A 19,038-nucleotide genomic window follows, 5' to 3' on the forward strand; every position below is an offset into this window, starting at 1 on the left:
CTACAGACCTGTCGCCCTCACCTCCCACCTCATGAAGACCATGGAGAGGCTCCTCCTCCACTACCTCCACTCAGTGGTGAGCTCCGACCTGGACCCGCTGCAGTTTGCCTACAGGCCCAACATGGGGGTAGAAGACGCTGTCATCTACCTGCTGCAGCGAGCACTCACTCACCTGGAGAGCGCCGGCAGCGCTGTGAGAGTCATGTTCTTTGACTTCTCCAGCGCCTTCAACACCATCAGGCCGGCGCTGCTGCGGGGGAAGCTGGTGGGTGCGGGAGTTGATGAACATCTCGCTGCCTGGACCACTGACTACCTCACTGACCGTCCACAGTACGTGCGGCTGCGCGGCTGTGAGTCAGAGGCGGTAGTCTGCAGCACGGGGGCGCCCCAGGGCACCGTCCTCTCGCCCTTCCTCTTCACCATCTACACCTCGGACTTCACCTACAACACGGACAGCTGCCATCTCCAGAAGTTCTCCGATGACTCCGCCATTGTGGGCCGTGTGTCCGAGGGGAACGAGCTGGAGTATCGGTCGGTCATCATGGACTTTGTGGACTGGTGTGAGCGCAACCACCTGTGCCTCAACACCAGTAAGACGAAGGAGATGGTGGTTGACTTTAGGAGAAGGACACTCCTACATCCACCAGTGAACATCCAGGGGCAGGACATTGAAACAGTGGACAGTTTCAAGTACCTGGGTGTTCACCTCAACAATAAACTGGACTGGTCCCACAACACTGATGCTCTGTACAAGAAGGGCCAGAGTCGCCTCCACCTTCTGAGGAGGCTGAGGTCTTTCGGAGTGTGCAGACCTCTACTAAGGACTTTTTATGACACTGTGGTAGCCTCTGCTTTCCTCTACGCTGTCGTCTGCTGGGCCCCGGGCAGCACAGAGCGGGACATGAAGAGACTGGACAAGCTAACCAAGAGGGCCAGCTCTGTCCTGGGCTGCCCACTGGACTCTGTGATGGATGTGGGTGAGAGGAGGATGTTGACCAAGCTCTCATCCATCATGGACAACAGCTCCCACCCACTGCACCGGACTGTAGTGGAGCTGAGCAGCTCCTTTAGCACGAGACTCAGACACCCTCAGTGTAAAAAGGAGCGCTAACGCAGGTCCTTCATCCCCACTGCCATCAGACTATATAACACTACTGTGTAGTTGTTATTATGTGCAATATTTATTGTCTTGTTCTTGCACTTTCGTGACTTTTTGCACTCCTCTGTTTTTTGTTTCTAAGAGCCCTGTAACGTTAAATTTCTCCTTTGTGAGATTAATAAAGTCTATCTTATCTTATCTTATCCCAGAACTGGACCAGGGCATCGCTGAGCTCCTGGACAGTCTGAGGAGCAACCTGATGGTGTCGGATGGAACAAAACATAATGTTCCAAAGGTGTTCTTTTGGATTCAGGTCAGGTGAGCATGGGGTCCAGCTAATGGTATCAGTTCCTTCATCCTCCAGGAACTGCATGAGTTCTCTTACCACATAAGACTGGGCATTGTCGTGCACCAGAAGGAATCCAGGACCACTGCACCAATGTAGGGTCTGACAGTGGGTCAAAGGATTTCATCCTGATACCTAACGGCAGTCAGAATGCCATTGTCCAGCCTGTAGAGGTCTGTGCGTCCCTCCATGGATATGCCTCCCCACACCATCATTGACCCACCACCAAACCGGTCATGCTGAACAATGTTACAGGCAGCATAACATTCTCCACGGCTTCTCCAGACCCTTTCATGCCTGTCACATGCGCTCAGGGTGAACCTGCTCTCATCTGTGAAAAGCACAGGGCACCAGTGGTGGACTTGCAAATTCCTTTGTTCTATGGCAAATGCCAGCCGAGCTCCACGGTGCCAGTCAGCGAGCACAGCGGGCACTAGAGGACGCTGGGCCCTCAGACCACTCTCATTACATCTCTTTCTGACTGTTTGATCAGAGACATTCACACCAGTGGTCTGCTGGAGGTCATTTTGTAGAGCTATTGCAGTGCTCATCCTGTTCCTCCTTGCACAAAGGAGCAGATACCTGTCCTGCTGATCGGTTGAGGACCTTTGACAGCCCTGTCAAGCTCTCCCAGACTAACTGCCTGTCTCCTGGAATCTCCTCCATGTGCTTGAGAATGTGCTGGGAGACACAGCAAACCTTCTGGCAATGGCACGCATTGATGTGCCATCCTGGAGGAGTTGGACTGTCTGTGGAACCTCTGTAGGGTCCAGGTATCGCCTCATGCTACCAGAAGTGACACTTACCCTAGCCAAATGCAAAACTAGTGAAAAACAGTCAGAAAACATTAAGAAGGAAAAAAATGTCAGTGGCCTTCACCTGTAAACTTATTCCTGTTTTGGGGGTTGTCTCATTGTTACCTCTCTAGTGCACCTGTTGTTAATTTTATGAACACCAAAGCAGCTGAAACTGACTAAAAAGCTCCTCAGTTACTTACTTGACCAGATCAGTATCCCACATGTTTGACTGATTTGATGCAATGCTTAGATTAAAAAGTGTTCCTTTAATTTTTTTGAGCAGTGTATATATACAGTGCCTTGTGAAAGTATTCGGCCCCCTTGAACTTTTCAACCTTTCGCCACATTTCAGGCTTCAAACATAAAGATATAAAATTTTAATTTTTTGTCAAGAATCAACAACAAGTGGGACACAATCGTGAAGTGGAACAAAATTTCTTGGATATTTTAAACTTTTTTAACAAATAAAAACCTGAAAAGTGGGGCGTGCAATATTATTCGTCCCCCTTGCATTAATACTTTGTAGCGCCACCTTTTGCTGCAATTACAGCTGCAAGCCGCTTGGGGTATGTCTATCAGTTTTGCACATCGAGAGACTGAAATTCTTACCCATTCTTCCTTGCAAAACAGCTGGAGCTCAGTGAGGTTGGATGGAGAGCTGTTTGTGAACAGCAGTCTTCAGCTCTGCCCACAGATTCTGGATTGGATTCAGGTCTGGACTTTGACTTGGCCATTCTAACACCTGGATACGTTTATTTGTGAACCATTCCATTGTAGATTCGGCTTTATGTTTTGGATCATTGTCCTGTTGGAAGATAAATCTCCGTCCCAGTCTCAGGTCTTTTGCAGACTCCAACAGGTTTTCTTCCAGAATGGTCCTGTATTTGGCTCCGTTCATCTTCCCATCAATTTTAACCATCTTCCCTGTCCCTGCTGAAGAAAAGCAGGCCCAAACCATGAGGCTGCCACCACCATGTTTGACAGTGGGGATGGTGTGTTCAGGGTGATGAGCGGTGTTGCTTTTACGCCAAACATATCGTTTTGCATTGTGGCCAAAAAGTTCGATTTTGGTTTCATCTGACCAGACAACCCGGTCTCACGGGGAGTGCGCACGAAACCGAAACTAAAACTTACGTGACAGTTTCACGAATCCTCGTGAGATCGGGCTGGTTCAACCCGGTCTCTCGGGGATTCGTGAAACTGTCATGTAAGTTTTAGTTTCGGTTTCGTGCGCACCAACACGATTTCGTCATGTTTTTCGTGCCGCTCACCACGAAATGTTTTTCGCTGTGGTAATCACATCTGAAAGTGGTTTATACCGGCGGATTCATGACGATCTAAGCTGTCCATCGGCGTATACTGCTTGTGTGATCGCGTTTGCGGCCGCCGGCCGCCGGACATTCTTGAAATTCCTATGCAAATTGGTAAGTGTACCACCGGCTTATGGTTAGGTTATGGTTAGGTTATGGTTAGGGTTATGTTTAGGGACGATGTCATGCAAAATATAGCGTTGGATTCGCCACGGTTTTACATTAAAAATATAATATACACATTCTTTTGAAATACGTTCTGAGTGGCACGAAAAGTCCGCCGTTTAAAATACATTGGTGCGCATTTCGTGGTGAGCGGCACGAAAAACATGACGAAATCGTGTTGGTGCGCACGAAACCGAAACTAAAACTTACGTGACAGTTTCACGAATCCTCGTGAGATCGGGCTGGACCAGAGCACCTTCTTCCACATGTTTAGTGTGTCTCCCAGGTGGCTTGTGGCAAACTTTAAACGAGACTTTTTATGGATATCTTTGAGAAATGGCTTTCTTCTTGTCACTCTTCCATAAAGGCCAGATTTGTGCAGTGTACGACTGATTGTTGTCCTATGGACAGACTCTCCCACCTCAGCTGTAGATCTCTGCAGTTCATCCAGAGTGATCATGGGCCTCTTGGGTGCATATCTGATCAGTCTTCTCCTTGTTCGAGGTGAAAGTTTAGAGGGACGGCCGGGTCTTGGTAGATTTGCAGTGGTCTGATACTCCTTCCATTTCAATATGATTGCTTGCACAGTGCTCCTTGAGATGTTTAAAGCTTGGGAAATCTTTTTGTATCCAAATCCGGCTTTAAACTTCTCCACAACAGTATCTGGGACCTGCCTGGTGTGTTCCTTGGTCTTCATGATGCTCTCTGCACTTTAAACAGAACCCTGAGACTATCACAGAGCAGATGCATTTATACGGAGACTTGATTACACACAGGTGGATTCTATTTATCATCATCAGTCATTTAGGACAACATTGGATCATTCAGAGATCCTCACTGAACTTCTGGAGTGAGTTTGCTGCACTGAAAGTAAAGGGGCCGAATAATATTGCACACCCCACTTTTCAGGTTTTTATTTGTTAAAAAAGTATAAAATATCCAATAAATTTCATTCCACTTCACGATTGTGTCCCAATTGTTGTTGATTCTTGACAAAAAATTAAAATTTTATATCTTTATGTTTGAAGACTGAAATGTGGCGAAAGGTTGAAAAGTTCAAGGGGGCCGAATACTTTCACAAGGCACTGTATATACACTACCAGTCAAAAGTTTGGGTGCACCTTCTCATTTAATGGTTCGTCTTTATTTTCATGACTATTTACATTGTAGATTCTCACTGAAGGCATCAAAACTATGAATGAACACATATGGAATTATGTAGTAAACCAAAAAAATGTGAAATAAGTCACACCACGTTTTATATTTTAGATTCTTCAAAATAGCCACCCTTTGCTTTGATTACTGCTTTGCACACTCTTGGCATTCTCTGGATGAGTTTCATGAGGTAGTCACCTGAAATGGTTTTCAAACAGTCTTGAAGGAGTTCCCAGAGATGCTGAGCACTTGTTGGCCCTTTTGCCTTCGCTCTGGGGTCCATCTCATCCCAAACTATCTCGATTGGGTTTAGGTCAGGTGACTGTGGAGGCATGGTTATCTGATGGAGGACTCCATCACTCTCTTTGCAGGTCAAATAGCCCTTTGACAGCTGACAGCCTGGACATGTCTTTGGGGTCATTGTTCTGTTAAAAAATAAATGATGGTCCAACTAAATGTAAACCAGATGGGATGCTATGTTGCTGCAGGATGCTGTGGCAGCATGCTGGTTCAGTGTGCCTTCAATGTTTAATAACATGAACCATCACACCTCCTCCTACATACTACACATTGGGAACCATGCTTGCAGAAACCATCCATTCACCTTTTCTACGTTGCACAAAGACATGGCAGGTGGAATCAAAGATCTCGCTTTTGGACTCATCAGACCAAAGCACAGATTTCCACTGGTCTAATGTTCATTCCCTGGGTTTCTGACTCAAACAAATCTCTTCTGCTTGTTGCCGTTGTAACAGTTATTTGACCAAAAAGGCCTGACTGGCACAGTCTCCTCTGAACAGTTGATGTAGAGACGTGTCTGCTACTATTTACATAATTTTGTAGTAGACTAAGCCAAAGGGTATAGATATACTATTTATTTATTTATAAGTATTATTTTTTCCCAAAATATTTTATATTATATTATTATATGTATTTATTATTATTTATACTATTATTTTTTATTATATTATTTTTTTTATTTTGTTTGTAAACTAGTGAATATGTTAGTAAATAGGTTGTAATGGCTGTTTGCAGAGTTAAATGAAGTCAATGTATAGACTACAACTAAAATCAGGTTTGAAAAATAGCCAGATGTGTCTGAGGGAATCCAGATATTGTCACATGACGGTGGAAAACGCCGCTATTATGTAACATGTCGGCTGCGTATATCGGCACCTCATCGTACGATTACACCTCCATCAATTGACCCGCAATAAGCACAGATCTCCGGCTGGCTTTTTCAAAATTAAACCAACACACAAAGATATGATGGATGGAATTTTATAAACGGTACTCTCTTCCTGTGTGGCGTATCTGCTTTCTTTGTTCAATTTGACGCACTGAGCGTCTTGCGTCGCTACGTCGCCGGTAGAGGAGGCGTTGGCGCATCGCTTCTGCTGCTGCCTCCGCCGCCGCTGCTGGTGCTGACACAGGAACCGGCTGTCCTGCACGGAGACGGGACGCACAGTGGTCCGGTAATCACCTCGGTTGGAGACAGTCGTTCTGTAAATGTAAGTTGACAGAGATTGTTCAGCGCATTCTAAAAAGGAAAATAAAATTAAATAATGATCAAGAACGGTCATCATCACCACCAAGTGAGCACAGCAGCCGGGAAAGACGCAGGATCGACCCCTTGCACTGCAGCCTGCAGTCCCGAGAAGAGGAGGCGAAGAATCCGGGTGTGGTGCGATGGCTGGTGAGTCACTTAAATCGAAGAAATGATTGTGTGATAAAGACTACCACGTTGTCTGTTTGTAATTTGCATGGCGCACGTTTGAACAAAAGTGCCTTTCACCTGCCACCGGGACGGGCCTGCAGGTTGCATTACTGTCACAGAGCTGCTCCTTAATTCTTCAGTGGTGTCAGTCAGCTCCAAACTTTTCACTGTATATTCTGTTGTATATACAACTGTGAGTGGGTTCATCGCCTGACACATATCCATATGATTCAAGACAAGGTTACTCACATTACATGATGACTGGGGCATCCCAGTTTTAATGTTCCTTCTCAGTGGGCACACTATTACATAATAGCACCAGTGCAGATCGGATCTTTCATCAGAATTCGTAATTATATGAAGACTACTCACAACAGTCAGGTGTCTGTATACCTACAGTGTCCTCTGCCAGTGGTAAATGCCATTATTAAAATTTATTATGAATGTTCCTGCCTTTGCTTATGCAGCATATATTAAAGCTAAAGGTGATATCCTTAAGTTAAAATAAATAAATAAATAAATAAAATAAAGATTTTTGTGTGCAGCTATATCACAAGTTGGATTTTCAGAATTGTGCTGTATTTCAATTGTTAGAATAAAATGATGTATTAAATACCGTAACTACACATGCTTTGTACTGACCTTAAGAGAATATAAAGCTATCCTGCTACTCTACTAACCACTCTCAATTTATATCATATCTGTAACTCCAGAAAATCCAGCCACCCCTAAGATGCTGACTGATCTTGTAGCAATGATTAATGAATTGTTACCTCGAAGATGTGTTAACTTGTCACACCAGAAAAAGCACAAGTAGTAAAATGAATAATGCCAGAATTCCATTGGAGAGCTTTGGTGTTATTTTAACAATTTTGCTAATGTTGCCTGTAACTCCTGTGAATTACCTGTTGAAGTAAGAGGCAATAGAAGGGAATGGACCAAATCCTTGCATGCTCATTGTTATCTTGATATCTTGATGAATTGTCGTCATGATAATGACACTCATGCAAGCAGGGTGACTCTCTTTCACCATGACGTAATGGAATAAAAAAAATCATATTAGGGTCGAGCATGGCACTCACGTAGTGCCAAGTGCAGTCTTTAATGCAATACAGAGGATGGATTGATATGAACACACAGCTATGGGAAGGAAAAGGCTGACCATGCAAAATTAGCACTTATATTCACAGCAAGGAGGAATACCACTAAGATTTTTAAAAAATTAAAGGAGAATTCTTTGCTTTGCTACTCCAGATTATTGTCCCCAAATCTTTTTTTTTTTTTTTTTGAAAATACATAAATAAATTACTGGAGGACAAAAGTTGGAAACTAAAACTAACAATGACAAATCTAAGAGGTGCAGGGGTTTCACACAGTCTGCTTGTTGCTCCACTTTTAGTACAAATTTTGATCTGTGTGTATTTATTTAGTACTATGGAAGCATTTCATGTCCGCTTGGAATCATCAGTGATTTTTAAAACACACAAGAAATAGATCAATGCCCAATATTAACACTCAACTGCACAGTCAGAAACAGCAGCAGCAGCGGTACTCTCCACATTTATGTGATTAGCTTTTATAAAGTTCATTTCTGTCACCCTTCATGTAAAGAAGATGAGCACAATGAACAGGTTTCACTGACTCGTCCAGGTGGATGAATCTGAGATATTGAAATGTTCTACAGTGTTGGCTCAGATACACTTGATCAGCCCTCTAATATTTCAGTCACCTCAACTTGGAACCTTGGCAGAGAGTCTCTAGTGAAGCTGAGCACCTCTGTAGGGACATAGAATATTTGCTTTTAAAGGAAAATTTCACTTAAAAAACAAGAAACATACAATATTTGACCCTTCATATATAACTATGCAGAAAGTTTGTTTTTTATGAGCGGTTTTGACATCTCTGTGCTTAGAGTTTTGCTTCCACCTTAAAACAATGGATGCAAATGGAATTTTATTCATGGAACTCATGGCATCTGAATAACTCACCAACAACCCCTCTTTTCATGTCCACAGCCCTCTGTGTGTACATTTGTCAATGCGAAGTATTTTTCCCTAAAAGTGGAAAATAGTGACTGCTGATACTGAGGTCTGTAGCTCATCAACAGTAAATGAGGAATTGATGAAATCATTTTTTTCTTCCTTATTGTATTAAATAGACAGCCCAGCATCTTACATAACTGGATGAACTGACACAAGCTGCAAAGATAAGAAATTAATACCCTGTGTACTTTTGTACATACTATTTGAAACAACAGTACTTCTTATTCATAGTTTTTGTTGACAAGTATGATAGTGAACTGAGTCTTTTGGATTTTAGACTGTTGGTTGACGGAAAAAAACCCACATGAATGTGTTTCCTTAAGTTGTTTGCAGTTATAACAGGCATTTTACAGCATCTTCTGTCATTTTTAGTCCTATTTACCAATTACGTGAGAAACTCATCAGCAGAATAATCAATGATCTCCACTGGGAGAAAGACCAAGCCTGGGTAGTTCCATGCTGCTGCGGCAAAACACATGTTTTGAATTTCTGTGTATGAAGGCCAGGATTACGGTGGCTTTCTCTTGTAGAATTCCTGCCATTTATGTGTGGCTGCCAATCTGTGGTTTGATGGCATGTTGCAGAATATTTGGGATGCCGGAATATTAACCGGTGGGGTGAGCATGCAAAGAGAGCCAATGTCAACAGAGCTCATGCCATTAACCCTCTAACCCCTCCATCCCACACCTGCTAAGGCCACTGTAGCTCATGTAGCCTTGCCTGTCACTGAGCACATTGTTCCCCCTGAAGCCCTACTGGACATCGCCACAGTCTTACTGACATCCTGTTTTGTCAGCTTTATGAGCGGAGAATTCCAAGAAAAGAACACAATTCTGCCAACTGCTGAGACATGTCTGACCCCGCCTTTTCGTACCTGCACAAAGGGACTCGCTGTTCTGATTTGTCAGCCTGAGAAGAGGTGATGGGTTAAAGATCAGTGAAGCATCACCAAGGAGTGCAAAGTCCATTTCCACTATCTGTTGCAATAATGTGTACACACAAGACCAAACATGCCATTTACAGCCCTGGCGAAGTCATGGTGTGGTCACTTATTCCAGGCTCTTATCTGAAACTGTTGATGTCTTGAAAGAGCTAACCACTGATTTTCCCCCTCACAAAAATGTGAAGATTGCCCCCCCCTCCTTTTTCCCATCAATGTCTGCCTTTACTGGTGTTTCATTCACATGTCTGTTACATTCTCTCACTGTGCACAAAGATGTCTGTCTGGTTTTGCTCTTGAGAAGCTTAGGTGCTGTTTGGGTCTCTGCTAACAGGCTACACTAATTAATATTTCATCATCTCACGGTGTTACTCATGATCCATCCCTGCTGAAATATACAACAGGGAGTAAGGTCACATGTTGGGCATCTAGCTAGTATAACACTCCAAAAAGCAGCCTCCTGGTCTTATGTAACTCAGTTTGGGTCTCAAAGTTTTCTTTCATTCACCTCCAAATGCTCCCCCTAATTACATTCTTCTGGGCCCGTTCTATCGCCTAAGAGCCTGAACATAGTGGATCTCATTTCAACAGATTGACAGCACAAGATGCGAACAGAAAATCGAACTCCTTAACAGCAAGCCTCTTTTTATTCAGTGCATTTGGTTAAAGTCATCTGAATATGAATTCTGCTTGTAGTGTGTTTGCTTTTATTCTAAATTCAATGCTCAAGTGCAGCTCAGACTGTTTGCAGCCAGGCTTTGTATCGTGACACTACAGCGAGGTGCAGCTGCTTGTCTTTCATTGGCCTGGGGGTGAAAACAACATGGGATTCTGTTACTGCTATTGCCCTGAATGTAACGTAGTTGTGGCGGTGCTGTTTTCTTATTGATTTTTTAGGATGCTATTCATAGTGCTTCTCTGCACCTTACTCCTGAGAGTACTAACATGTAATACTATAATGTGTTAATTAAATGTTTTTTTTCACTTTAATATTCAGCAGTCAGTTTTGTGAGACACAATGGCTGATGCTCATAGTAGCTGAATGAAAATGTGTAGTAAACTGTGTGAATCATTTCCCAATGACACTGGCACTTCGTATAAGATGCCCGTATCATGTTCAAAGTAGAGCAGGAAGAAAGAATATCAGACTAATGTCAGCTGCTGGCAGAAGAATAGTGATCGAAGGCTAATGCCCATCTGTTGTCTATTACTATGCTAGGTTACTGTGTTGCAATCTCAGTCTCCAATGTGTGCTAATCTGATTATCTACACATGGTATCATAGCCTGGGAGGAGACGACAGGAAGAGAGCAACGCACTCTGCTATTGACTTTTTTATGTTGAGACTCCAATCAAATATCTAGCTGATCATGTTAAGTGTGGGATTTATGCTGATATGCTGATAATAATAGAACCCTGTAAACATTAAGGAGTCATACTGCTTGATTTTTTTATGTTTTAGCCCATGAATTAAAAATCTATTGATCTCCTGCATGCGTTGCTTATCATATTTTTTGCTTTTATCAAAGATCCGAAGAACACTTTCACATCTGAGTGTTAACTTTGACAACAGTGTGCGCTTCAAAGTTAAAACTCAGCTATTATCATGGTGATGAAAGCATTTGTTAACTATCTTACATTCACCTGGAATGAAGCATTGTAGACCACAGAGGAATTAGAACATGTGCAGCTGCCAAATCATATTCCTGTAATTCAAGACCAAATTTGCATGATTTAATTTACATATATCCTTTATCTTTGTTTTATTTGTCAGACGGAGTTTTATAAACAATTCCTACAGCTACTATACCCCACTATCAATCAGCTTTATTGGCCAGTATGTACAACTATAAACAAGAAACTTGACTGCGCTGCTCACTTACCTCTCACATAATTTGCATAAAATAAAACACACACATATTTCAACAAGGGCAGTCAGGTATAGAAGAAAAATGAGAGCTACACCGCTATGTACGATACCAGATATTTGTAAAAGAGCATATGTAAAGTGAAGTGGAGAGCTTAGTGCAAATACAGTTATTATACAAGAAATGCACATTTTTCTGTTCAGTTTAAATAAGAAATGTGTATCTCCACAACCAAACGTGCCGACAGAAAGGACAAAATACTGACTATGTGAGAGAGAAAATGCTAAGCTAGCAACATGCAGTTGTGGAATATAAATGCACGGAGAGAGTAAAACAATAGACTATCTTGTCCTTACTGGTTTTCCTTTATGTTTTTCCTTCACAGCTATGACATGGTGCATTATGGTCACTCCAACCAGCTGCGGCAGGCCAAGGCAATGGGAGATTACCTTATTGTTGGAGTACACACAGACAGTAAGGCTCAAAACCATGACCTATATTGCACACACATTCTCCTTCCCACTCATACAGTGCTGTGAAAAAGTATTTGCCCTCGTCTCAAATTCTTTCTTTTTTTTAAATATTTCCCCTACTTAAATGTTTAAGACCATCAAACAAATTATAATATCAGACAAAGATAACCAAAACAAACACAAAATGAGGGTTGAAATGATGATTTAATGTTTTAAGGGAAAAATGCTATCCAAACCTACCTGGCCTTTTGTGAAAAAGTAATTGCCCTCATTGCAATCCAAAGAAATTCAAGAACATACCGTCTGGTACGGGTTACAAAGCCATTTCTAAAGCTTTAGGACTCCAGAAAACCATGGTGACAGCCATCATCCACAAATGGAGAAAAGATGGAACAGTGATGAACCTTCTCAGGAGTGGCCGGCCGATCAAAATTACCCCAAGAGCACAGTGACGACTCATCCAGAAGATCACAAAGGAATCCAGGACAACATCTAAAGAACTGCAGGCATCCCTTGCCTCAGTTAAGGTCAGTGTTCATGCCTCAACAATAAGGAAGAGACTGGGGAAAAAATGGCATCCATGGCAGAGTTCCAAAGTGAAAACCACTGCTGACCAAAAAGACCATAAAGGTCCGTCTTACTTTTGGGAGAATTTTCTATGGACTGACGAAATAAAAATTGAACATTTTGGAAGGTGTGTGTCTCGTTAAGTCTGGCGTAAAGGTAACAGCATTTCAGAAAAAGAACATCATACCAACAGTCAAACATGGTGGTGGAAGTGTGATGATCTGGGGCTGCTTTGCTGCTTCAGGACCTGGACGACTTGCTGTGATTGACGAAACCATGAATTCTGCTGTCTCCCAGAAAATCCTGAAGGAGAATGTTCGTCCATCAATTTGTGACCTCAAGCTGAAGCGCACCGGGGTTCTGCAGCACGACAATGATCCAAAACATACTAGCAAGTCGAATTTTGAATGGCTTAAAAAAAATGAAGGTTTTGAAGTGCCATAGTCAAAGTCCAAACTTGAATCTGATTGAAATGCTGTGGTATAAACTTTAAAAGGCTGTTCATGCTAAAAAACCATCCAGTCTTACTGAATTAAAACAATTCTGCAAAGAAGAGCGGGCCAAAATATCTCCACAGAGATGGAAAGACTCACTGACAGGTAAAGAAAACGCTTGATTTCAGTTGTGGCTGCTGAGGGTAGCCCAACCAGTTATTAGGTTTAGGGGGCAAATACTTCTTCACACACGGCCAGGTAGCTTTGAATAATTTTTTTCCTTAATAAATAAAATAATAATTTAAAAACTGCATTTTGTGTTTTCTTGGGTTATTTGTGTTTGACAATAACGTTTGATCTTAAACATTAAAATGGGGAAAGTATGGGGAAAAAAAAGAATTTGAGAAGGGGCCAAATACTTTCACGGCACTGTACATCATCTGCAATGTAAACTCCTGTTGACCACTTGCTCTGACCTATCTATAGTCTAGCTCACCTGTTTGTATGTGACTTTATAATCCCAGTTCTGATGTTACTCTTCCCCGTGGATGTTCCTACCTTCACCTGCTGAATACAGGAAAAAAATTTGTTAAATTTGTTAAGGCTCCAGCTGTGTTCAGTGTATACCTAAGAAGGGTTGCTGTAGCAGTGGCGAAGAGACTCACCCTCGTGTAGCACATTGGAACACTTTGACATTGGGATAACCTAGGACATTTTCACAGTCAGGGCCAGCAAATATGTATCAGCAACTTTTCCATGTGTTGAAGTAATAATAAGATGACTCTATGACAAAGGTAATGCTGCATTCAGTCACTGCAAAGAGGAACGCAAAAGGAGGGTTTCTGTCTCTATATTCTCGTAATCTAACTTTTTTTTTCCAAGGTGAGATTGCAAAGCACAAGGGTCCGCCAGTCTTCACTCAGGAAGAAAGATACAAGATGGTGCGGGCCATAAAATGGGTAGATGAGGTCGTGGAAGGTGCTCCGTACGTCACCACCCTCGAGACCCTTGACAAGTACAACTGTGACTTCTGTGTGCATGGAGGTACAATGCATTATCACCATGGGCTGGCAGTCATAAACAATCCTTGTTGCTAGATCACAGATTTTACAGAAGAAACATGTATACTGTCGTTTTAGATGATATAACACTAACTGTGGATGGGAAAGATACGTATGAAGAGGTGAAGAAATCAGGACGGTACAGGTGAGCTGTCTTTTTCAAATCTGCTGAATGCGATACATTCAGGGTGGGATGTCATGTGTATGTTTATATGTTACGGAGTGCATTGTGTTGTTGTAGGGAGTGTAAGAGAACCCAGGGAGTTTCAACTACAGACCTGGTTGGCAGGATGCTGCTGATGACCAAAGCACACCACAGCAACATAGTAAGTATCTAATAATTCTCCTCGGTATGCCCTCACTTCAAACTACACACCTTATTTTCTCCTGTCTTCTTTTCAGGACAGTTCAGACTATCAGCAGCACACAGACAACTTTGGAAAGGTAAGTACCTAATCTGTTTAAAGCTTGATGTGATGCTTTACTCATCAGCGAGTGAATATCAAATTCTCAGACCACTGTCAAACTTCTCAACAGGGTCCATTTGAAACAATATTCTTGGCTCTTTTATTTCCTCCTCCCTGACTGTTTAGCCAGTCAATTAGAAAAGTTGCTGCTTTGGCCAGACATCAGCCATCATTAAATAATGTCCTTTACTGTGGACCTACTTTGTAATCAAGTAGTAGGCCCTGCCAGTAAACAGTGAATGCCACTTCTGTTGCTGGACAGGGAGAGTGACTCAGAGCCAACATGCAGTGGTTCTAAATAGCTTAAAAGCAGTAGAGGGTCTCTTCTCATTTCAACATTTAAGACTGGAAGAGTAATGATGTCAATTTGGCATGGGATGAATAAATGCATTCTGGATTTGTATGCCAGCTTTGAATTAGGTGACATTACTACTCAGGCCACTGGGTGGCAACAATGCAACACAAAGATCCCCTCTGCTCTGAGACACTGCCTGGCCCAAAAAAAAAAAAAAATTGCCACCTAGATTTAACAAAGCAAGTAGGTAAGACCTACCATTGAGTAATTACTGCAGTGATGAATACGTTTCAGCAGGCAACAACTTATTTAACCCTAGCTGATGCAGTGAGGAACTTCTCAGTTCTAAAACTACCGTATTGGAAGACATATCCTATGGTCGTGGAAAGGATGTTAAGCTGTCTCAGTAGGGACAAATTGGCCTGCGTCAAGCAAAGAAAACAACTAAGGAGTTTCATGAAACTACTACAATCAGGTTAAAAACCATCCAACACATTATTAAAACCTGGAAGGATAGTGGTGAGCCATCATCTTTGAGGAACAAATGTGGTCGGTCATGTGGTCTGATGAGTCCAGATTTACCCTGCTCCAAAGTGATGGACGCATCAGGGTAAGAAGAAAGGCAGATGAAGTGATGCACTCATCATGGCTAGTGCCTACAAGCCTTTGGAGGTTTGGGTTATGATCTGGGGTTGATCTGGTTCAGCAATGTTATGTTCCCAAAGAAGAGGTCAGCTGACTACCTGAATATACTGAATGACCAGATCTCTTTCCATCAGTGGAGTTTTTCTTACCTGATGGCACGGGCATATTCTGAGATGACAATGCTAGGATTCATGGGGCTCACATTGTGAATGAGTGGATCAGGGAACATGAGACATAATTTTCACACATGGATTGGCCTGCACAGAATCCAGACCTCAGCCCCATTGAGAATCTTTGGGATGTGCTGGAGAAGAGTTTGTGCAGTGGTCCCACTTTCCCATCATCAATAGAATATCTTGGTAAAAAATTAATGCAACTCTGAACAGAAATAAGTGCTGTGACATTGCAGAAGCTTATCGAAACGATGCTACAGTGAATGAGTGTCATACTCAAAGTTAAAGGCAGTTCAATAAAATGTGAGTGTGCAGCTTTTTTTTGGCCGGACAGTGTATATAGGGATAATATACTACCATGTGTTTTGTTGTTAGTCCATTCTTGTATTTATTTTGTCTTTTTTCTTGTTTGTGGGGGGCACATGGTCAGAAGGGCCACAGTCCCTGGACAGGGGTGTCTCAGTTCCTGCAGACTTCACAGAAGATTATTCAGTTTGCCTCAGGCCAGGAGCCTCAACCTGGAGACACGATCATCTATGTGGCAGGAGCCTTTGACCTCTTCCGTATCCTTTCACGACCCCTCAAAAAACTGATAGATATCTAACTTTTAATCAAAAAATACACATAGTTTTGTGTTCTGTAACTGCTATATTTTATAGAAGCAGTGTACGAGTTGAAATGGTGTGTATCGTTAGATCATCCCTGACTGATCTCCTGTCAGACATTGGTCATGTGGACTTCTTGGAAGCAGTGCATAAGCTTGCAGAAAAGCCATACATTATAGTGGGGTTGCACTTTGATCAGGTGAGTGTTTTCAGGCTTTTATTTTCTTTTGTTTGCTTACTCCCTGAGTCGAGTGTTGACATTTTCTATACATCTGTTCACATCTTTCAGGAGGTGAATCGTTACAAAGGGAAAAACTACCCCATCATGAATGTCCACGAGAGAACCCTCAGCGTCCTGGCTTGTCGAGTGTGTTGTTCTTTCTAAGTGTCAATACAATGCACTCCACGCATATTGTGTATACTTGCATGCCCATTATTGATTTTAATATGCTTCTTTTTCACAGTATGTGTCAGAGGTGGTGATTGGTGCACCGTTTGCAGTCACTAAAGATTTGCTCGACCATTTCAAGGTAAGAAAACAATTACCTCTTACCACTACAGAGGCAGCAATCAAAAATGAATAAACTGACATACATGTGACTCTGTGTCCGCAGGTGGATCTTGTATGCCATGGAAAGACAGAAATCTACCCTGACAAGGATGGATCTGACCCTTATGCCGTAAGACTCCGATCACTGCCACATTATTCTGCTTCTTAGTCTGCAGTGGTGATTTGTTTGACAATTTTTTCTTTCCATCCAGGAACCCAGAAGGAAAGGAATCCTGCGTACTGTTGACAGCGGGAACAGCCTCACTACCGATGCCATTGTGCAACGGATAATCAAAAACAGGTCAATAAAATTGCCATTTCTTGAACCTCTTTCATCAATGTGTTTAAAGTTTTTTTTTTTTTTTTAAAGAAACCGTTTAAGTAGTACAGGTGTAGAAGTAATATTTTTTTCACACCCAGGAACACAGGGTCAATTGCCAATTGATTTTTGAGCTTACTTTACATTCTTAACATCTTCCTTTGTTCAATTCAGGTTACTATTTGAAGCAAGGAACCAGAAGAAGGAGGCCAAAGAGATCGCTGTGATCCAGGCCATGAAGCGACAAGAAGAGGAAAAGACAAAAGAAAGAGCACAAGCTGTGCTGTAGGCAACTAAGTGTAGATACAGCACTAACAAGCGTAAATAATATCAAGTCATGTACAGTAGAGTCAACCCTTTTTCTAAGTGTTATGACAACCTCCACACATGATCCTGGCTAATAACAATAGTCTTTACAGCAGCCCAAGGTGGCATACTCTGCTGTGGGGTCATCAGGTATATTATTATATGTGTGTGGGGGAGGTGTTTTAATATACTCTGCATATGCAACTACATGTTTGTGTCAGTCACCAATCACACATACAGATGTATGTGTCAGATATATAAACAGTTGGAACAAGGAAGATATCAATATATCTTCAAATGTCTATTTTATGTCTTAGGATGTTTTTAATTCCTCAAGTTTTTTTTTTTTTTGCCCTCAAAAAATTGTGAAATTTTATCGTGTGCATATAAAATAAAATTGCTTGAGATGATGGTCAGGCATTTAATTATAAAACATGGAAGTGATTTAGTTATCATTTCCGTGGGGCCGTTGCTGCTTTTTGCCCAACAGTGCCCCAAAACTAATCTATCTTTGTATATACTGTATGTATGTATTATAAAGTGATTGCATTCTGTCTGGAGGATACGGAAACCACTAGAGAGTCAGGGGAGACATTTTCCTGCTTCCTTCTTCTAACTTGAATTCGAGAAGTGACAACTTGTTGATTGAATCTTACAGGACCTCATGTACATACCAGATCCTCCACCGGACTGCACTGACTGATCAGAAATCATTAGAACTGTTCTGTTTGAACAATAGAGCTGTTTTTTAACTTAAAAATGCACACCGTCGAGACCTGAAGGTCTGGCCCTTTGAGTGCAATAGAATTCTTTTTGCTTTTTCTCTTTTCAAACAACACTCCTTAGATTTATCCTAATATAAATAAAAATACTACTTTAACCTTTAGCTTTCATAGTGTAATTAGAGAACTATGACTAATGCTCGTTGTTGACTTGACTATGAAGTAGACCTCTTACTGTCACTTGAGTCTCTATATCAAATGGGATTAAATAATATATTTTTTGTAGATGTATATTTTACTCACCTGCACTCCATTAACTACTGTATAGATGATTTCATATTGTTTCAGAAGCATAATAATATGTCTGTATGTCAAGTTGGAATGTATTCAGTGTAGGCTAATCTGTATGTTATTGACAACTCCCAGTTGACATGTACTGTAGAAACTGATTGGACTACAGTATATTATTGCTGATGATAAAAACAATTTATTCTGAAAAGCCTTTTGTCATCTTGTTTTCACTTAAACAGAAAAAAGAAAGATTTTCAATTTATTTCTGCAACAATTGACATGAATCAGTTGCATATTAGCCACATAATAAAAGGGTAAGGTCGCTATTTGGGCACAAAAATGAGCCTTTAATCAGAAAAGATGAGTTGATAGGAATTTTTCAGCATAATTAATCACACAGTCTGTTAAATGTCAGATCATATTTATATTAGATTATGATAGTGATTGATTAGCGCCTATCAAAATTTTATAAACTTTAACATAAAAAAAAAGATTGCAGAAGAAAGAATAATGAATTCTGACCCAATGTGTAAATCTAGAAATCCTGTCACAGCAAGCAGATAAGCATTAATCCAATATGATATTAACATTATTTAATATATTTTTGCAATAATAATAATTCCACCGAATGCATCTTCTTTGTTTTTGAATATCTTCACACATCAATGCACTTTTCAAAACAAAATAGACTT

The 19,038-nt window shown here is 41.5% G+C and overlaps 1 protein-coding gene across 3 annotated transcripts; it reads left to right on the forward strand.

Annotated features, from left to right (window-relative positions):
- The first annotated feature begins 6,258 nt into the window (after nucleotides 1–6,258).
- On the forward strand, nucleotides 6,259–18,554 carry LOC110967192 (ethanolamine-phosphate cytidylyltransferase-like). Of its 3 annotated transcripts, none has more exons than XM_051941241.1 (13): nucleotides 6,259–6,568; nucleotides 11,824–11,912; nucleotides 13,795–13,956; nucleotides 14,052–14,118; nucleotides 14,215–14,299; nucleotides 14,376–14,416; nucleotides 15,965–16,116; nucleotides 16,275–16,357; nucleotides 16,448–16,525; nucleotides 16,623–16,688; nucleotides 16,773–16,838; nucleotides 16,921–17,009; nucleotides 17,202–18,554. In XM_051941241.1, exons 1-13 carry the CDS (start codon nucleotides 6,438–6,440, stop codon nucleotides 17,314–17,316), a joined length of 1,224 nt encoding a protein of 407 aa, XP_051797201.1. In that variant the 5' UTR covers nucleotides 6,259–6,437; the 3' UTR covers nucleotides 17,317–18,554. The 3 variants fall into 3 exon arrangements, with proteins under 3 accessions (XP_051797201.1, XP_051797202.1, XP_022072406.1); XM_051941242.1 differs by having other exon boundaries at nucleotides 6,260–6,568; nucleotides 15,968–16,116; XM_022216714.2 differs by having other exon boundaries at nucleotides 6,261–6,568; nucleotides 14,376–14,417; nucleotides 15,984–16,116.
- Nucleotides 18,555–19,038: the final 484 nt, after the last annotated feature.

This window comes from Acanthochromis polyacanthus, chromosome 21 (genome assembly GCF_021347895.1).
Source record: "Acanthochromis polyacanthus isolate Apoly-LR-REF ecotype Palm Island chromosome 21, KAUST_Apoly_ChrSc, whole genome shotgun sequence".
NCBI lineage: Eukaryota > Metazoa > Chordata > Actinopteri > Pomacentridae > Acanthochromis > Acanthochromis polyacanthus.

Excerpts from the sequence above, each read along its gene's own strand:
- LOC110967192 (XM_051941241.1), top strand. The coding sequence starts at position 6,438 with ATGATCAAGAACGGTCATCATCACCACCAAGTGAGCACAGCAGCCGGG. Across the intron at positions 6,569-11,823 it reads CGGGTGTGGTGCGATGGCTG|CTATGACATGGTGCATTATG; the intron begins GTGAGTCACTTA and ends TTTCCTTCACAG. Across the intron at positions 16,839-16,920 it reads ATGGATCTGACCCTTATGCC|GAACCCAGAAGGAAAGGAAT; the intron begins GTAAGACTCCGA and ends CTTTCCATCCAG.